This window comes from Mustela lutreola, chromosome 1 (genome assembly GCF_030435805.1).
Source record: "Mustela lutreola isolate mMusLut2 chromosome 1, mMusLut2.pri, whole genome shotgun sequence".
In the NCBI taxonomy this organism is placed as follows: domain Eukaryota; kingdom Metazoa; phylum Chordata; class Mammalia; order Carnivora; family Mustelidae; genus Mustela; species Mustela lutreola.
Window position 1 is genome coordinate 275217608 of NC_081290.1, and position 15092 is coordinate 275232699.

The window sequence follows — 15092 nt, forward strand, 5'->3', positions numbered from 1 at the left end:
CATGTGCTATGGCGTGTGATGTGAAGTGTGTAAGCCTGATGATTCACAGACCTGTATCCCTAGGGCAAATAATACAATATATGTTAATAAAAATATTTTTTTAAAGTATGTATTAGATACAGAGATTCAAGTTCCTGAATGTTTCATTTATTCATTTATGCATAATATCATTGAGTGCTTACTCATCACAAAGTTTGTCTTCAAGTTACTTTCAGTATTATCTCCTTTTATTGGCATTTGATTTTTAGATTGTATCTAAAATATGAAATAGTCAGTAAAAGCCTGGAAATATACATAATTCCAATATACTTGAGCAATTCAACAACCTTATCTTTCCTTTATCAATTGCCGTCACAAACTTTAATGACAGCATTTATTTTTATTTTATTTAACTTGTGAAATATAAAAATGACACATGAATGGGTTTTCTAAATGGTTTTCAAAATTTCAGTCATTAATTGCTAGTTTTTTCTAATACTGTATTCAAAGAGTCTTTGCCATTTGATGTAAGAGAAATTCCATTGCTTTAACATGACTCATTGACAATGTTTGACCATGTAGGAAGGTATTCTATGCTCTGCACAAAAGTTCAGTAGTTCATACTGGTTGTTTAAACAAATGTACATTTCTTCAGATTCATTCCCCAAATTAAGGAAATTTTCTAAGATAATTTTAAAGGAAGGAAAGTTGATTTCATGTAAAACATATGACAACTGGGAAATATGGAAAAATTCTTGCCTTGTTTTAGACTAAATAATAAAATCAGAAGTCCTTTCTTGAAACATATTATTAGCAGTAATAAAATGTATTTTCAGGATAATATTTAAATATTTTAAGTAATTACTAGTAATTTTGAGCAAAATATGTAATTATAAATTATTTCATAATAGAGTTATTAAAGAGAATAAAGAGAAAAGCCATTTAATTCAATAAATGAAGAATGTCTTAGCTCTATTTGTGTCAACATACATTTCAAAATTTTATATTATTGTGTTCATACAGTTAATTTTCACCATTAATTATGTTTTCTTTCTTTCAGAAACACAAGTCCTTATGGAAGATTACAGCAAATCTAAATATATGAAAAGCCAAAGGAACATATCCGAATTCATACTTCTAGGACTTTCGTATGACCAGAACATGCAAATATTTTGCTTTGTGCTCTTCTTATTCTGTTATGTTGCCCTGTTGGCAGGAAATCTTCTGATCCTTGCCTCTATTCAATGCAATTCTCTTTTGCACCAACCCATGTACTACTTCCTCAGCCACTTATCCTTCATAGACATTTGCTACACCTCAACGGTTACACCCAAGTTAATTACTGACCTGTTAGTGGAAAAAAAAACCATCTCCTATGGTAATTGCATGTTACAGGTCTTAACAATGCATTTCTTTGGCGGTACTGAAATCTTCATTCTTACTGCCATGGCCTTTGATCGCTATGCTGCCATCTGCAAACCCCTCCACTATGTGATTATCATGAACAGGACAAGATGCCACCTCCTAGTCTTGGCTGCATGGGCTGGTGGTGCCATCCATGCCTTACCTCTGTTTTCTACTGCAATTGGTTTGCCCTTCTGTGGTCCGAATGAAATCGATCACTATTTCTGTGATATTTTTCCTTTGCTAAAGGTGGCCTGCACTGATACCTACATCACTGGTGTCCTTGTGATTGCCTTTTCAGGTATGGTTGCCTTAGTAACCTTTATTGTCTTATTTGTTTCTTATGGGATAATATTGTTCACTTTAAGAAATCTCTCAGCTGAGGGAAGACGCAAAGCCCTCTCCACCTGTTGGTCTCATGTCACTGTGGTCATCTTATTTTTTGGGCCTGTAATCTTTATCTACCTTAGGCCACCTACTACTTTTCCTGAGGACAAAATATTTGCTCTATTTTACACCATCATCGCTCCTATGTTCAATCCCTTAATCTATACTCTGAGAAATTCAGAGATGAAAAAAGCCATGAGAAAGTTTTGGTGCCCATCATTATTTTCAAAGGAAGCACAGAGTTAATTTGAAAAAGTTTATTAGGGGCACCTGGGTGGTTCAGTGGGTTAAATCCCCTGCTTTCATCTTAGGTCATGGTCCCAGAGTCCTGGGACAGAGCCCCACATCAGGCTCTCTGCTCAGCGGGGAGCCTGCTTCCTCCTCTCTCTCTGCCTGCCTCTCTGCCTATTTGTGATCTCTGTCTGTCATATAAATAAATAAAATCTTTAAAAAAAAAAAAGTTTACTGGCTAAACAACTCTGAGAAAGAAAAGATGTGAATGAAAAAGGCAGGGACTAGGTCATGGGGTCTGTGGACCATCACTGCCATGAGGGAGTAAATGGAAAACATAGCACTTAAGATTAAAGTAACAGTGATGAAGTCCTTATTCTTGCATACCAAAATTAATTGAAAACTGAGTTAATTTTATGAGGTGTTAAGATGATATAGATAGGGGAACCTTCATGAAAAACAACTGAGCCAAAGCAAGTAAACCAATGTTATAATGATTGGTGAATTATTAAGGTAAATAGTTTATTTTTTTTTTAAATATTTTTATTTATTTATTTGACAGAGAGAAATCACAAGTAGGCAGAGAGAGAGAGAGGAGGAAGCAGGCTCCCTGCTGAGCAGAGAGCCCGATGCGGGACTCGATCCCAGGACCCTGAGATCATGACCTGAGCCGAAGGCAGCGGCTTAACCCACTGAGCCACCCAGGCGCCCAAGGTAAATAGTTTAATGAAACTTTTACAAAATCATTGGACTTAGAGGTCAGACCACACAATCACAGGAGTTCTTTGATTGTTCAAGAGTTGTAATAAGAAATCATAAAAGCTATATTCTAAAAGTGAATCAATTTAAATTTCTAATAGGACATTAATATATGCATCCTCTAGTTCATACAGAAATCAGTTGTGCAAACAAATAAGTATTTAGAGTAGAATCTGTAATTTATTGATAATTTTTTTAAAGATTTTATTTGTTTATTTGAGAAAGAGAAAGAGCTTGAGCTAGCATGAGCAGGAGTGGTGGCCCGGTGGACTTTGGGGGGCCTAGGGAGAGAAAGAGGGAGACTCCTCGCTGACCTGAAGCCAAGTACAGGGCTTCATCCCCCGATACACCACAACCTGATCCAAAGGCAATATCTCAGCCGACTAAGCCACCCTGGTGCCCCAAGAGGGGTTTCTGGGAGTCAGCTGTTGTGAAGTCCCATTGAAATCAATGATAATACATAGTGAAGACAGAGTGAGAATCTACAATTCAGAATGATGAAACACACTTCTTGGCATTCCACCTATTGGCCAGAGTTAGGTATCATTTCCCATAAAGTTAAAGAACTATATATTAAAATTTATGAGTTGCTCACTCCTACCTGCCTATAATTGATAACCGAGTGATTAGTACTTGGATCCACAGCCAACGACTATTCTTACTGCAATGACAGGGAAAGAGAGGGAATGAGAGAGAACTAGCAAAGGATAAATAAGATGTGATTTAACTACAATGTACATGAAAAAAAATTAATGCGTTCCATTGCACATGGATATTTGTGGCAGATGGATTCATAATCAGCAATCCTAGGAAGTAAACAAGATGTCCACTAGGTGAATAAATAAATAAACTCTTGTACATCTAGAGAATGGAACATTATTCAGCACTAAGAAGAACTGATTTAGTAAGGTAAGAAAATATATGCAGGAAACTTGCATGCATATTTCAGAGAGGGAAAAAAAAAAAAAACAATGTGAAAGGGCTCCCTTTTGTTTGATTTCAACTACAGGTCTTCCTCGACGTACAAGAGAGTTATGTCCCAATAAACCCATCATAAGTTGAAAATACCTCAATTCAAAATGCATGAAATCCTCCCAACCTTCCAAACCTCATAGCTTAACCTAGCCTACCTTAACTGTGCTCAGAGCTTACATTATTTAGCCTGGAGTTGGGTAAAACTCATTGAATTCAAATCCTATTTTGTCATAAACATTGAATATCTCATGTAACTTATTGAATACTGCACTGCATGTGAAAATCAGAATGGCTATATGGGTATAGAAGGTTCTAAGTGTATTGATTGTGGACCCTTGTGATTACTTGGCTGACTGGGAGCTGCACTTCGCTGCCCCTGCCCAGCATCACAAAAGAGGCTTGTAGCACATACCATTAGCCTGGAGGAAGACCCAGATTCAAAATGCAAAGTACAGATACTATAGCATGTGTATCACTTTTACAGCCTGGTAAAGTTGGAAAAGTACAAGTCAACCATTGTAAGTTGGGGGTCATCTATATATGACATTCTAGAAAAGGCAAAACTATGGAAACTGCAAAAAGATCAATCCCTGGAACACAAACATTAGGGAGGGGAGAGATGAATAGGCGGGATGCTAGGATTTTTAGGGTAGGAAAACTGTTCTGTATGTCTTTGAATTTTGGATAATGTTACCATACATGTCAAAACCCTCAGAATGGGGGCGCCTGGGTGGCTCAGTGGGTTAAGCCGCTGCCTTCGGCTCAGGTCATGATCCCAGGGTCCTAGGCTCTCAGCTCAGCAGGGAGCCTGCTTCCTCCTCCTCTCTCTCTGCCTGCCTCTCTGCCTACTTGTGATCTCTCTCTGCCAAATAAATAAATAAAATCTTAAAAAAAAAAAACCCTCAGAATGTGCAAAACCAAGGGTGGGCCCTGATGTGAACGGAATTTTGGGTGATCATGATGTATTGGTATGGGTTCATTTAATTGTAACACATGTAGCATTCTGGAGGGGTAGTGTCCCAGTGAAGGGGGCAGGGGATGTTTGGGATCTCTGTAGTTTCTGCTCTATCTTGTATTAATCACAAAATACACTGCAGCACAATATATAAAAGAATTCATCTTATAACTAAATGAAGAATCTTCTGAAAAAATATTTTCTAGTGAAAACAGATAATATCTTAAAGCCTTACAACTTTCATGGAAAGCCTTTTGCTCATGCTTCATAGCATGTAAAATAAGATACCTGAAGAAACACAGCAATTATGGCAGAGAAGGGACTGGGCTGTGGAATGTTATGAAAAGGAAGATAGATTTACATTACGTAAATGCAAGACAAAGGGTATCATCATTCTGGAGGCACTGTGCAAAGAAACATGAATAGCAGGAAAAAACGATGAGGGAGAAAAATTAAGTACAGTTTTTATAACCAATAGAAATTGGACAAACTATATTTGCAGCAGCTAGTGGTAAAGAAACCAAAATATTGCAAGATTTGATATTATCTCTTGAAAGAGCATCACAAAACATTTGTCAGTTTATAGATTGCTTAACATGACCAATATTGTTAACAGAAGAAAGATCATCCATGTGTAGAATGGGAAGATCAATAAAATGAACAATATCATGGGAGTTGGCAGGGAAAAAATGCAAAACTAATGTGGACCAATCAGAGGAAGGAAGCCAAGTACAGCAAAGCCTTTAATGTGTTTCCCATCCGGTTCGTTCTCTGCTCACTGACTAGTCACAGGTGGTTTAGACTCAGCCTCATCTGCCTGCACGGAAGCCAGTCAGTCTCTCTCTTCCACACGCCAGCCCATGTGTGTGACGTTTTCTCATGCAAGGAGCGTCAGGAAATCAATTTTTTTTAATATTTAATCTGTTTCAGATCAATCTCCTTAGCCAAAGGAAAACAAAAATCCACTGAGAGATTGTTGGTTGGATTCAGCTCATTATATTACTTATTGTTCATAATACTGCATATTTTCACACATGTATTATTAGCTTTACTGTGTAGATAAAAGCACAGAAGGTTCTAAAGTTTGGATAACTGGTTCAAACAGTCAGTAAGCGATTGAAGCAAGAAAATGCTTTCTTCTAGTTTCCTGCTTCCTTTGGGGCTTTAAATGTTTAATAGCCCTGAGGAAATGAGGGATTCTAGCACTTCGTCTTCAAGGACATGATAATCCAGTGGTTTAGAGCTTGTCTACACCAGCGTTATGTCAGTGTTGACCAAGTTCTCCTCCAGATCTAGCCTTCACAGATCCACCTCAGGACACAGCTGGTCACCTCTAACCTTCTCCTGTGCACACACGTGGACGCTTAGAGAAGGATAGCAGTTAATTCAAATCCTCAACCATTTAGTTCATCCCTTTTTGTATACTAGTTCTACTGCATAGTTTTAATTTTGGTGAAGTGCCAACTATCATTTTTTTATGGCCAAATAGGTATTTAGTTATTTATTTATTTTAGAAGAATTGAGAGAGAGATATAGATAATGGTAGAACAGCAGAAAGAGAGGGAGGTAAAGTCTCAGAGTCCAGCTACATGCTGAACCCTGGAAGGGAGCTTTATCTTAAGACCTGGAAATCACCACGTAAGCTGAAACTAAGAGCTGGATGCTTAACCAACCTTGCCCCTATTTTGGAAATGTTTCTGCGTGGGTTAATCCAGGTTCCCATTAGGAAGAGAATACTGTTTGCCACTTTCTTGTGCTTCTATTTGGGGATGTTGTTGAGTATCTTTCTGATTATTACTATGTCAAGAACATCTGGACACTCGAGAAACCAGTATACTTCTTTTTCCATCTATCCAAATCTGACAATTGCTTCTATACTTCCTTAACCCCTAGAATAATACTCCATAGTGTATATGGACCACATCTTCCTTATCCATTCGTCCATTGAAGGGCATCTTAGTTCTTTCCACAGTTTGGCGACCGTGGCCATTGCTGCTATAAATATTGGGGTACAGATGGCCCTTCTTTTCCCTACATCTGTATCTTTGGGGTAAATACCCAGGAGTGCAATTGCAGGGTCATAGGGAAGTTCTACTTTTAATTTCTTGAGGAATCTCCACACTGTTCTCCAAAGAGGCTGCATCAACTTGCATTCCCACCAACAGAGGGTTCCCCTTTCTCCACATCCTCTCCGACACATGTTGTTTCCTGTTTTGTTAATTTTGGCCATTCTAACTGGTGTAAGGTGATACCTCAATGTGATTTTAATTTGAATCTCCCTGGTGGCCAGTGATGATGAACATTTTTTCATGTGTCTGATAGCCATTTGTATGTCTTTATTGGAGAAGTCTCTATATATGGGACTTTGCTGTTCATTTTGAGTAATGTTTCTGCAAAACTTAATCTTCTTTAAAACATGTATTTTAAAAAATTCATGAAAATACATCATTATGCTAGTATAGTCCTTACAATATTTAACTTGAATTTTTATAAAACATTATCATGTAAGTACATCTTTTAAACCACATATTTATGGCCTGAAATCATTTATAATTATGTTGGTATGCTATACAAATCTCATTAATGAGAATAAAATATTATATTTTCTGGTGTACCTTTTTTTTTTAATGCTTTTAGCCCTCATGAAAAATTTGTAGCCAAATGCATTATCTCCATTTCATATGATAGTCTTTGATAATTTTAAGTTGATATGCTTTTCTCTTTTTCTTTTCCAGTTATATTTTCTTTTTTATTATAAAGATTTTATTTATTTATTTGACAGACAGAGATCACAAGTAGAGAGAGAGGCAGGCAGAGTGAGTGGGAAGCAGACTCCCCGCCAAGCAGAAAGCCCAATGTGGGGCTCAATCTCAGGACCCTGGGATCATGACATGAGCTGAAGGCAGAGGCTTTAACCCACTGAGCCACCCAGGCGCCCCTTATATTTTCATTCTTATAACATGCAACCCTCGTCAAAGTCTTAATACCAATAAATACAGAAATGGAAATATTTTGGAAATAGCTTAAGTCTTAATAACAAATATGCATGGGTTTTCCTATTAAAAAATCTAGATGGGTTCTAGATTCTGACAGAGTAATTCCATAATCTATGTCTTCAAATCTTCAGGCAGGGGACACCTGGGTGGCTCAGTTGGTTAAGCAGCTGCCTTCGGCTGAGGTCATGATCTTAGCATCATGGGATCAAGTCCCACATCGGGCTCCTTGCTTGGCAGGGAGTCTGCTTCTCCCTCTGCCTCTCATTCTGTCAGCCTGTGATCCCTCTCTCTCTCTCTCTCTCTCTCTGACAAATAAAAAAAATCTTTAAAAAAAATCCTCAGGCAGGATTTTGTACAATAAAAATGAAAAGTCTGGCATCCAAAATGTTCTTGTCACAAGAAAATAATATGCAATTATGAGTGGTGATGGATTTTAGCTACACTTACTGCAGTGACTACTTCTCAATACTTATGTTAAAGAAACTAATATAATCTCATGCATCATTTATATCTCAATTAAAAAAAAAGACGATGTTCTCAACTGATTAAACATGAAAGCCATAGTAAGAAGTCTGAAGTCATTTCTGTGGAAGTTGTTGATTTTATAGAATGCTAAAGTCTCACTAACTTGGAATACATGTCTAGATTAGTGGCAGAAAACATCATTAACCTAGGTCAATATTGTGTGCAAATAATAATTTTGATCATTGATAGTTTTCTGAAAGAGAAATTTATATTATTAAGACAGCATGATAATGAAAACAAATAATATCCACTATTTAAAAGAGGCCTTTCTTACACTGTTGGTGGGAATGCAAGTTGGTGCAGCCTCTTTGGAGAACAGTGTGGAGATTCCTCAAGAAATTAAAAGTAGAACTTCCCTATGACCCTGCCATTGCACTATAGGGCATTTACCCCAAAGATACAGATGTCGTGAAAAGAAGGGCCATCTGTACCCCAATGTTCATAGCAGCAATGGCCACGGTCGCCAAACTGTGGAAAGAACCAAGATGCCCTTCGATGGACGAATGGATAAGGAAGATGTGGTCCATATACACGATGGAATATTATGCCTCCATCAGAAAGGATGAATACCCAACTTTTGTAGCAATATGGACAGGACTGGAAGAGATTCTGCTGAGTGAAATAAGTCAAGCAGAGAGAGTCAATCATCATATGGTTTCACTTATTTGTGGAGCATAACAAAAAGCATGGAGGACATGGGGAGATGGAGATGAGAAAGGAGTGAGGGAAATTGGAAGGGGAGGTGAACAGGAGAGACTATGGACTCTGAAAAACAATATGAGGGGTTTGAAGTGGCGGGGGGGTGGGAGGTTGGGGTACCAGGTGGTGGGTATTATAGAGGGCACGGATTGCATAGAGCACCAGGTGTGGTGCAAAAATAATTAATACTGTTATGCTGAAAATAAATAATTTTTTTTTAAAAAGAGGCCTTTAAAATGAATTTATTATGTAAATATCTGAACTTCCACTTCATTTTCAGAGTCAGCTTTCTTTGATCCCACTAAGTAGTGAGACAGGTAGAACATGCCTGGGAGAAAATGTTTACTCTCACAACAGTTTTGCTTCTTTGTGTATAACTGCTGAGACAATCTGCCCACTCCATCTCTGCTCTAACAGTTCCGGTGAGTTTCACCATCTTCATTATTTTTTTTCTGCTCTTTATACCTGTTTGGATGGTAACCCTAGACTGACTGCAGCTCTTGCATTTTACTTACATATTCTAAAACACCTTCCATGCTTTGACCATCTTCCTTTAAATAAAATCTTGATACCTAACATCTTCTCTATAGTGACATTTGTTGTGTTTCTTAAGCAACCTTTCTTTGAATCCTATCAAGCACGCAAAAAGGCCTTTCCTACATTTTTTTCCTATGGAAAATCTTTTTCAGATGATGTCTCTTTCCTTCCACTTACAAGCTTTGATATATCTGCCCATAACATAGTGTATATTTTTAATCAATAAAATTTATTTCTTTACAGCACCTTTAGGTTTACAACAAAACTGAGCAGAAAGTACAAAGATTTCCCATAATACACCTCTCCCCACACACAGACAGCCTCTCTCACCAGAGTAATACATCCATTTCCATCAAAGGAACCTATACTCACATGTCATTATCTCCCCAAATATTCTTTTCATTAGGCTTCAAACTTGATGTAGCACATTTTATGGTTTTCAATATACATAAAGACATGTATCCACAACTGTACTAACATACAGATGTGCTTCTTGCTCTAAAAATCCTCTGAGCTCTGTCTATTCATTCTACCCTCCACACCGACCTTTGGCAAACACTGATGTCGATGTCTCCATTGTTTTGCCTTTTCCAGGATTCATATTGTTGCAATCACATAATAGGTAGCCTTTACGAATTGGTTTCTTACACTTAATCATACACATTTAAGCTTCCTACGTATCATGTCATGCTTGATAGTTCATTTAGTTTTAGCTCCGAATAACAATGCATTGACCAGAAAATCACAATTTATTTCTTTGTTCACCAATGGAGACCTCTTGGTTGCTTCTAACGTTTGACAGTTATAAAAACAAAACAAAACAAAAAAAAAACATAAAAAAAAAAAACAGCTATAAACATCCATATGCAACCAAAATATGCTTGGAAAATGACATATGGCTTGCTTTTAGTGTTAGACCAAGTCTTAATCTGTCTTTTGCTGGGCTTTTGTTTCCACTTACTTATCAATTTTTACTTTATCAATTTTTTTTTCAGTCCCTTAAGATTTGGAAAAATGTTTTATATTCTGTTAAATAGGTGCAATAAGAAGCAATTATGATTTTAATATCCTCAGTTCTTGGTTCTTAGTCTCTCTTAACTCTTAGTCTCTCTATTTTTAATATGAATTCAGGAGAATTAACACCAGGAGCCACTTTAAGAGAGGTTTGAAAGAAAGAAAAAAGAAAAGAAAGAAGAAAGAAAGAAAGAAAGAAAGAAAGAAAGAAAGAAAGAAAGAAAGAAAGAAAAAGATTAAGCTGGTTCTATACAGATTTTTTTTTTTTTTTTTTTTTTTTTTTTTTATTGCACAGCTGATTTCTGAATGCCACTACTGGAACAAGTGAATCTTCTATCATAAAGGTGCTCATGATGATTGGTATTGTATGTAAGTAAGGAATTGTAGAACACTAATGAAAAACTAATTGTTGCACTGTATGTTGGCTAATGGAATGTGATGATAAAAAAATAAGTAAGAAAAATAAAGTCATGGTTTTAATTTTAGATTTAAACTTCATCACTAGTGCAGAACGTGTATCACTATGTGGACTGGCCTATAAGTCCAGGATGTTTATTAGAATTATCATTAAAATTGTTTTGACTTGATAATTTATTGATCAAATAGTGTTGCCTTGTTTGCTTTGGACAGGAGAGTTTTGTTTGTTGGTTTTGTTTGTTTGTTTATTTGTTTGTTTCCTGCAAATGACCCTATCCACATCTCATGAATACTCCATAAAATTAAGTTTTCAGTTAATTCTGGTATGGGGGAGTTAGGATTCATTTAGCTATTGCATTAAGTTTCTTTCTAGTACCACTTCCTTTCATGCATTCCATTCATGACAGTGATGGAATATAAAGACCATGAAATATTTCTTACCTCTCTTAGTCACACGAAGCCCATTTTTATATAAATGTGTTTAGTTATACGTTTCTTCACTATTCTTAATATTTGAAAATAATGTTTGACACCAAACTTTTCTCATGGAACTTTTCATCTCTGTATTTCTCAGCGTATAGATTAAGGGATTGAACATAGGAGCAACGATGGTATAAAACAGAGCAAATATTTTGTCCTCAGGGAAAGTGGTTGGAGGCCGAAGGTAGACAAAGATTGAAGGCCCAAAAAATAAGCTGACCACAGTGATATGAGACCCACAGGTGGAGAGAGCTTTGCGTCTTCCCTCAGCTGAGCGATGTCTTAGACTAAATAAAATAATGACATAAGAAACAAACAAGACAACAAAGGTAACTAAGGTGACCATACCTGAATTGGCAACCACAAGGATCCCAGTGATATAGGTGTCAGTGCAGGCAACTTTCAGCAGAGGGAAGATATCACAAAAGTAGTGATCGATTTAATTAGGACCACAAAAGGGCAACTGGATTGCCATCAATAATTGAGGAAAAGAATGGAGAGCCCCACCAGCCCACGCAGCCAAGACTAGGAGATGGCACCTTGTCCTGTCCATGATAATCACATAGTGGAGAGGTTTGCAGATGGCAACATAGCGATCAAAGGCCATGACTGTGAGGATAAAGACCTCAATACTCCCAAAGAAGTGCACAGCAAAAACCTGTAACATACAATTACCATAAGAGATGGTTTTTGTTTCCCTTAGTAAGTCACCAATGAATTTGGGTGTGACGGTAGAGGTGTAGCAGATGTCCATAGAGGATAAGTGGCTGAGGAAGTAGTACATGGGTTGGTGAAAAAGAGGGCTGCATCGAATGGAGACAAGGATCAGAAGGTTTCCTGCCAACAAGGCAACATAACAGAATAAGAAGAGCACACAGCAAAATATTTGCATGTTCTGGTCATATGAAAGTCCTAAAAGTATGAATTCTGAGATGTTTCTCTGCTTCTCCATATACTTGAGTTTTCTCTATGTTACACACAAATGAGTTATATATCTGAAGGAAATAAACAGAAATTTGGTTTAAACTTAACATTATGAACACAATGATATACAATTTACAAAAACTAGATTGTCATGAATATCACATTAGTATAATCATTCTGGATTTCTTTCATCAGGCTGTTTTATTTTGTTTTAATTCTATAGAAGTATTGAGGAATAATTTTATAATGGGAATAATGGGAAAGATCATGTATGTTACTCAGTTTTACTGATAATGATTTCTAAATATTTAAAAGAAGATGTGGTCCATATACATGATGGAGTATTATGCCTCTATCAGAAAGGATGAATACCCAACTTTTGTAACAACATGGACGGGACTGGAAGAGATTCTGCTGAGTGAAATAAGTCAAGCAGAGAGAGTCAATTATCATATGGTTTCACTTATTTGTGGAGCATAACAAATAGCATGGAGGACATGGGGAGATAGAGAGGAGAAGGGAGTTGGGGGAAATTGGAAGGGGAGGTGAACCATGAGAAACTATGGTCTCTAAAAAACAATCTGAGGGGTTTGAAGTGGCGGAGGGGGAGGTTGGGGTACCAGGGTATTATAGAGGGCACAGATTGCATGGAGCACTGGGTGTGGTGAAAAAATAATGAATACTGTTATGCCAAAAATAAATAAAAAATAAATTAAAAAAATACTTGATAGAATTCATAGTGAAGGTATCTGGGCCTAGGTCTTTCTTTTTTGAGAAGTTTTCAATTACTATTTGAATTTCTTTCTATAGGCTTATTCATGTTTAAAATACTAAATATCAATAGTTTATAACTCTCAGTGTGTCTATTTTATGTAACTTGTCTAATTATTTGACAGTTTATAATATCCCCTTAATTTATATGTTTATAAAAAATAAAAAATTTAAAATAAAGATTACTCCTGTTTTGAAAAGAAATAAATGATGTTTTAAAATTTAAAACCATTCATTATTATAAATTATATTATTTAGGTAAAAAAAGAGGATTTTTAAAAATTGTCCCAAGTCAAAAAATGTTTTGCTGCCTATATCTTAAATCTGTGTGGCTAACACATGAGGTCAGCTTTCCTATTTTCACCATTTTCTGTTCAAATTCCGTGGATTATCTGGCAGGGAATCCTTGAGAAATGGACATATATCAGCCTGAATAGCTAATGGTTAATTTGTATATAGCACCCTCTTTTTTTGCTATGTGACCAAATATTGCAAATGGGTCACACTAAACCAATGAATTCATTGTTTTTTTTTTTTTTTTAAAAAGTGAAGAACAGTGGAAAAGTATATGGAAAATAATGATGAGCTACAGAGTATTCAGCAGTTAATCTTAGCTAAAGACTATTGAAAAGCTTTACGGAGATTGAATTCATTGACCTATTCCTACTCATTGCAAGTGATGCTGAAACTTTGTTAATAAGGTGGAAATATCGTTAATTTTCAGATACAGTTATTGACCTAAAACAATTTGGTTTTAAAAGAATTCTTATACAAGAAAACTGCAAACAGCATAAAAGCAGAATTCATGGGACTCATCTGAATCTTTGATTTTAAAAAGAAGAAACTCAGAACAAGAGATCTAAGGATTTTTTCAAGATGGGGAAATTATACACTGTGAATGATGAGACACAAAAATCCTGATTTCCCCCTCAATTTTGGATGAATTTTATGGGAGAGAGCTGAGAGGGATGATGATGAGTGTCATGAAGAAAACATGAAAAGTCTCTTCTGAGCCCTCCTCTGAGTAGAAAATTACATGCAAGACAAGATTATGAATGGACACCCATTCTGTCTTCCTGAATATTTATGGAAATAAAGATATATGGACTATTTAACATTAATTTTGTCTGGAATTTTCTCATCCTAAAACATTTCAAATAATTTTCCTTCAGTTTTACCAACATGTAAATAGCTTAAATAAAGATTCTTCCTTGTTTCTATACCATCATTGGCCTTGAATCCACAATAGTGCTACTTATCCTTCTCACCCTGTAACCTGAGGGGTCATTACACATGATCGGGGCAGGGAGCAGATGTAAATGGGAAAAAGAAAAGAATTCTTGTCATAGAAATAAGATTTTGATGGGAAAGATAGTATGGACCCCTCTTAGGTAGAAACTGAAGTCACAGTTGACTCATAAAAACATCAGGCAACCACTGAACCAGTGGTTAGAAGAGCAAAGCACAGGAAGAGGGAGAAACATTGAGGTGTCTAAAGGAAACTGACCAATGCCATCCTTGAGTGAAATCCTTCATCTCTCTAAACTTCATTTTAATCCTTTTACAATGAAGATATCCTTACAAAATTCAGAATTTTAATGAGGAATACATGAGGTAATATGAAAAAGCCAGAGATGTGTGTGGTTCAAAACTGTCATTTTCCTTTTATAGTCTTTACTTTCTGAGTGATTCCTTTAGGACCACAGACTGTCATGTGTGTACACACCCACAATCAATGGGGAAATGAAGGAAATAAGAACATTCATAACAGGGATTTAGCAAATGTGATCATGGGAAACTCCAATTTAAAATCTGTTACAGAAACTCTTTTAATATCATCCATAATTGGTTATCTTAGCATGTTTTTAACACTGATCACTAATCTAATAATTTCTTCTCTAAAAAAGGCACTCAAATGATTACTTATTTTTTGCATTATTGAATAAAATTATGTGTATCTTTTGGATTATGCTGTTCATAAAAGAGTAGAAGCTCTCTTTATATACAATTGAAACACTTGGAAACTAAAGACCACCCTG

General features: G+C 36.2%; 1 protein-coding gene and 1 pseudogene across 1 annotated transcript; one reads left to right on the top strand and one right to left on the bottom strand.

Annotated features, from left to right (window-relative positions):
• The first annotated feature begins 1080 nt into the window (after positions 1-1080).
• LOC131822584 (olfactory receptor 4P4-like) lies at positions 1081-2016 on the top strand. Its single transcript, XM_059158874.1, has one exon. It carries the CDS (start codon positions 1081-1083, stop codon positions 2014-2016), a length of 936 nt encoding a protein of 311 aa, XP_059014857.1.
• A 9343-nt stretch (positions 2017-11359) lies between these two features.
• On the bottom strand, positions 11360-12310 carry LOC131808813 (olfactory receptor 4P4-like; annotated as a pseudogene).
• Positions 12311-15092: the final 2782 nt, after the last annotated feature.

Coding starts and splice junctions, on each gene's coding strand:
- LOC131822584 (XM_059158874.1), top strand. CDS start 1,081: ATGAAAAGCCAAAGGAACATATCCGAATTCATACTTCTAGGACTTTCG.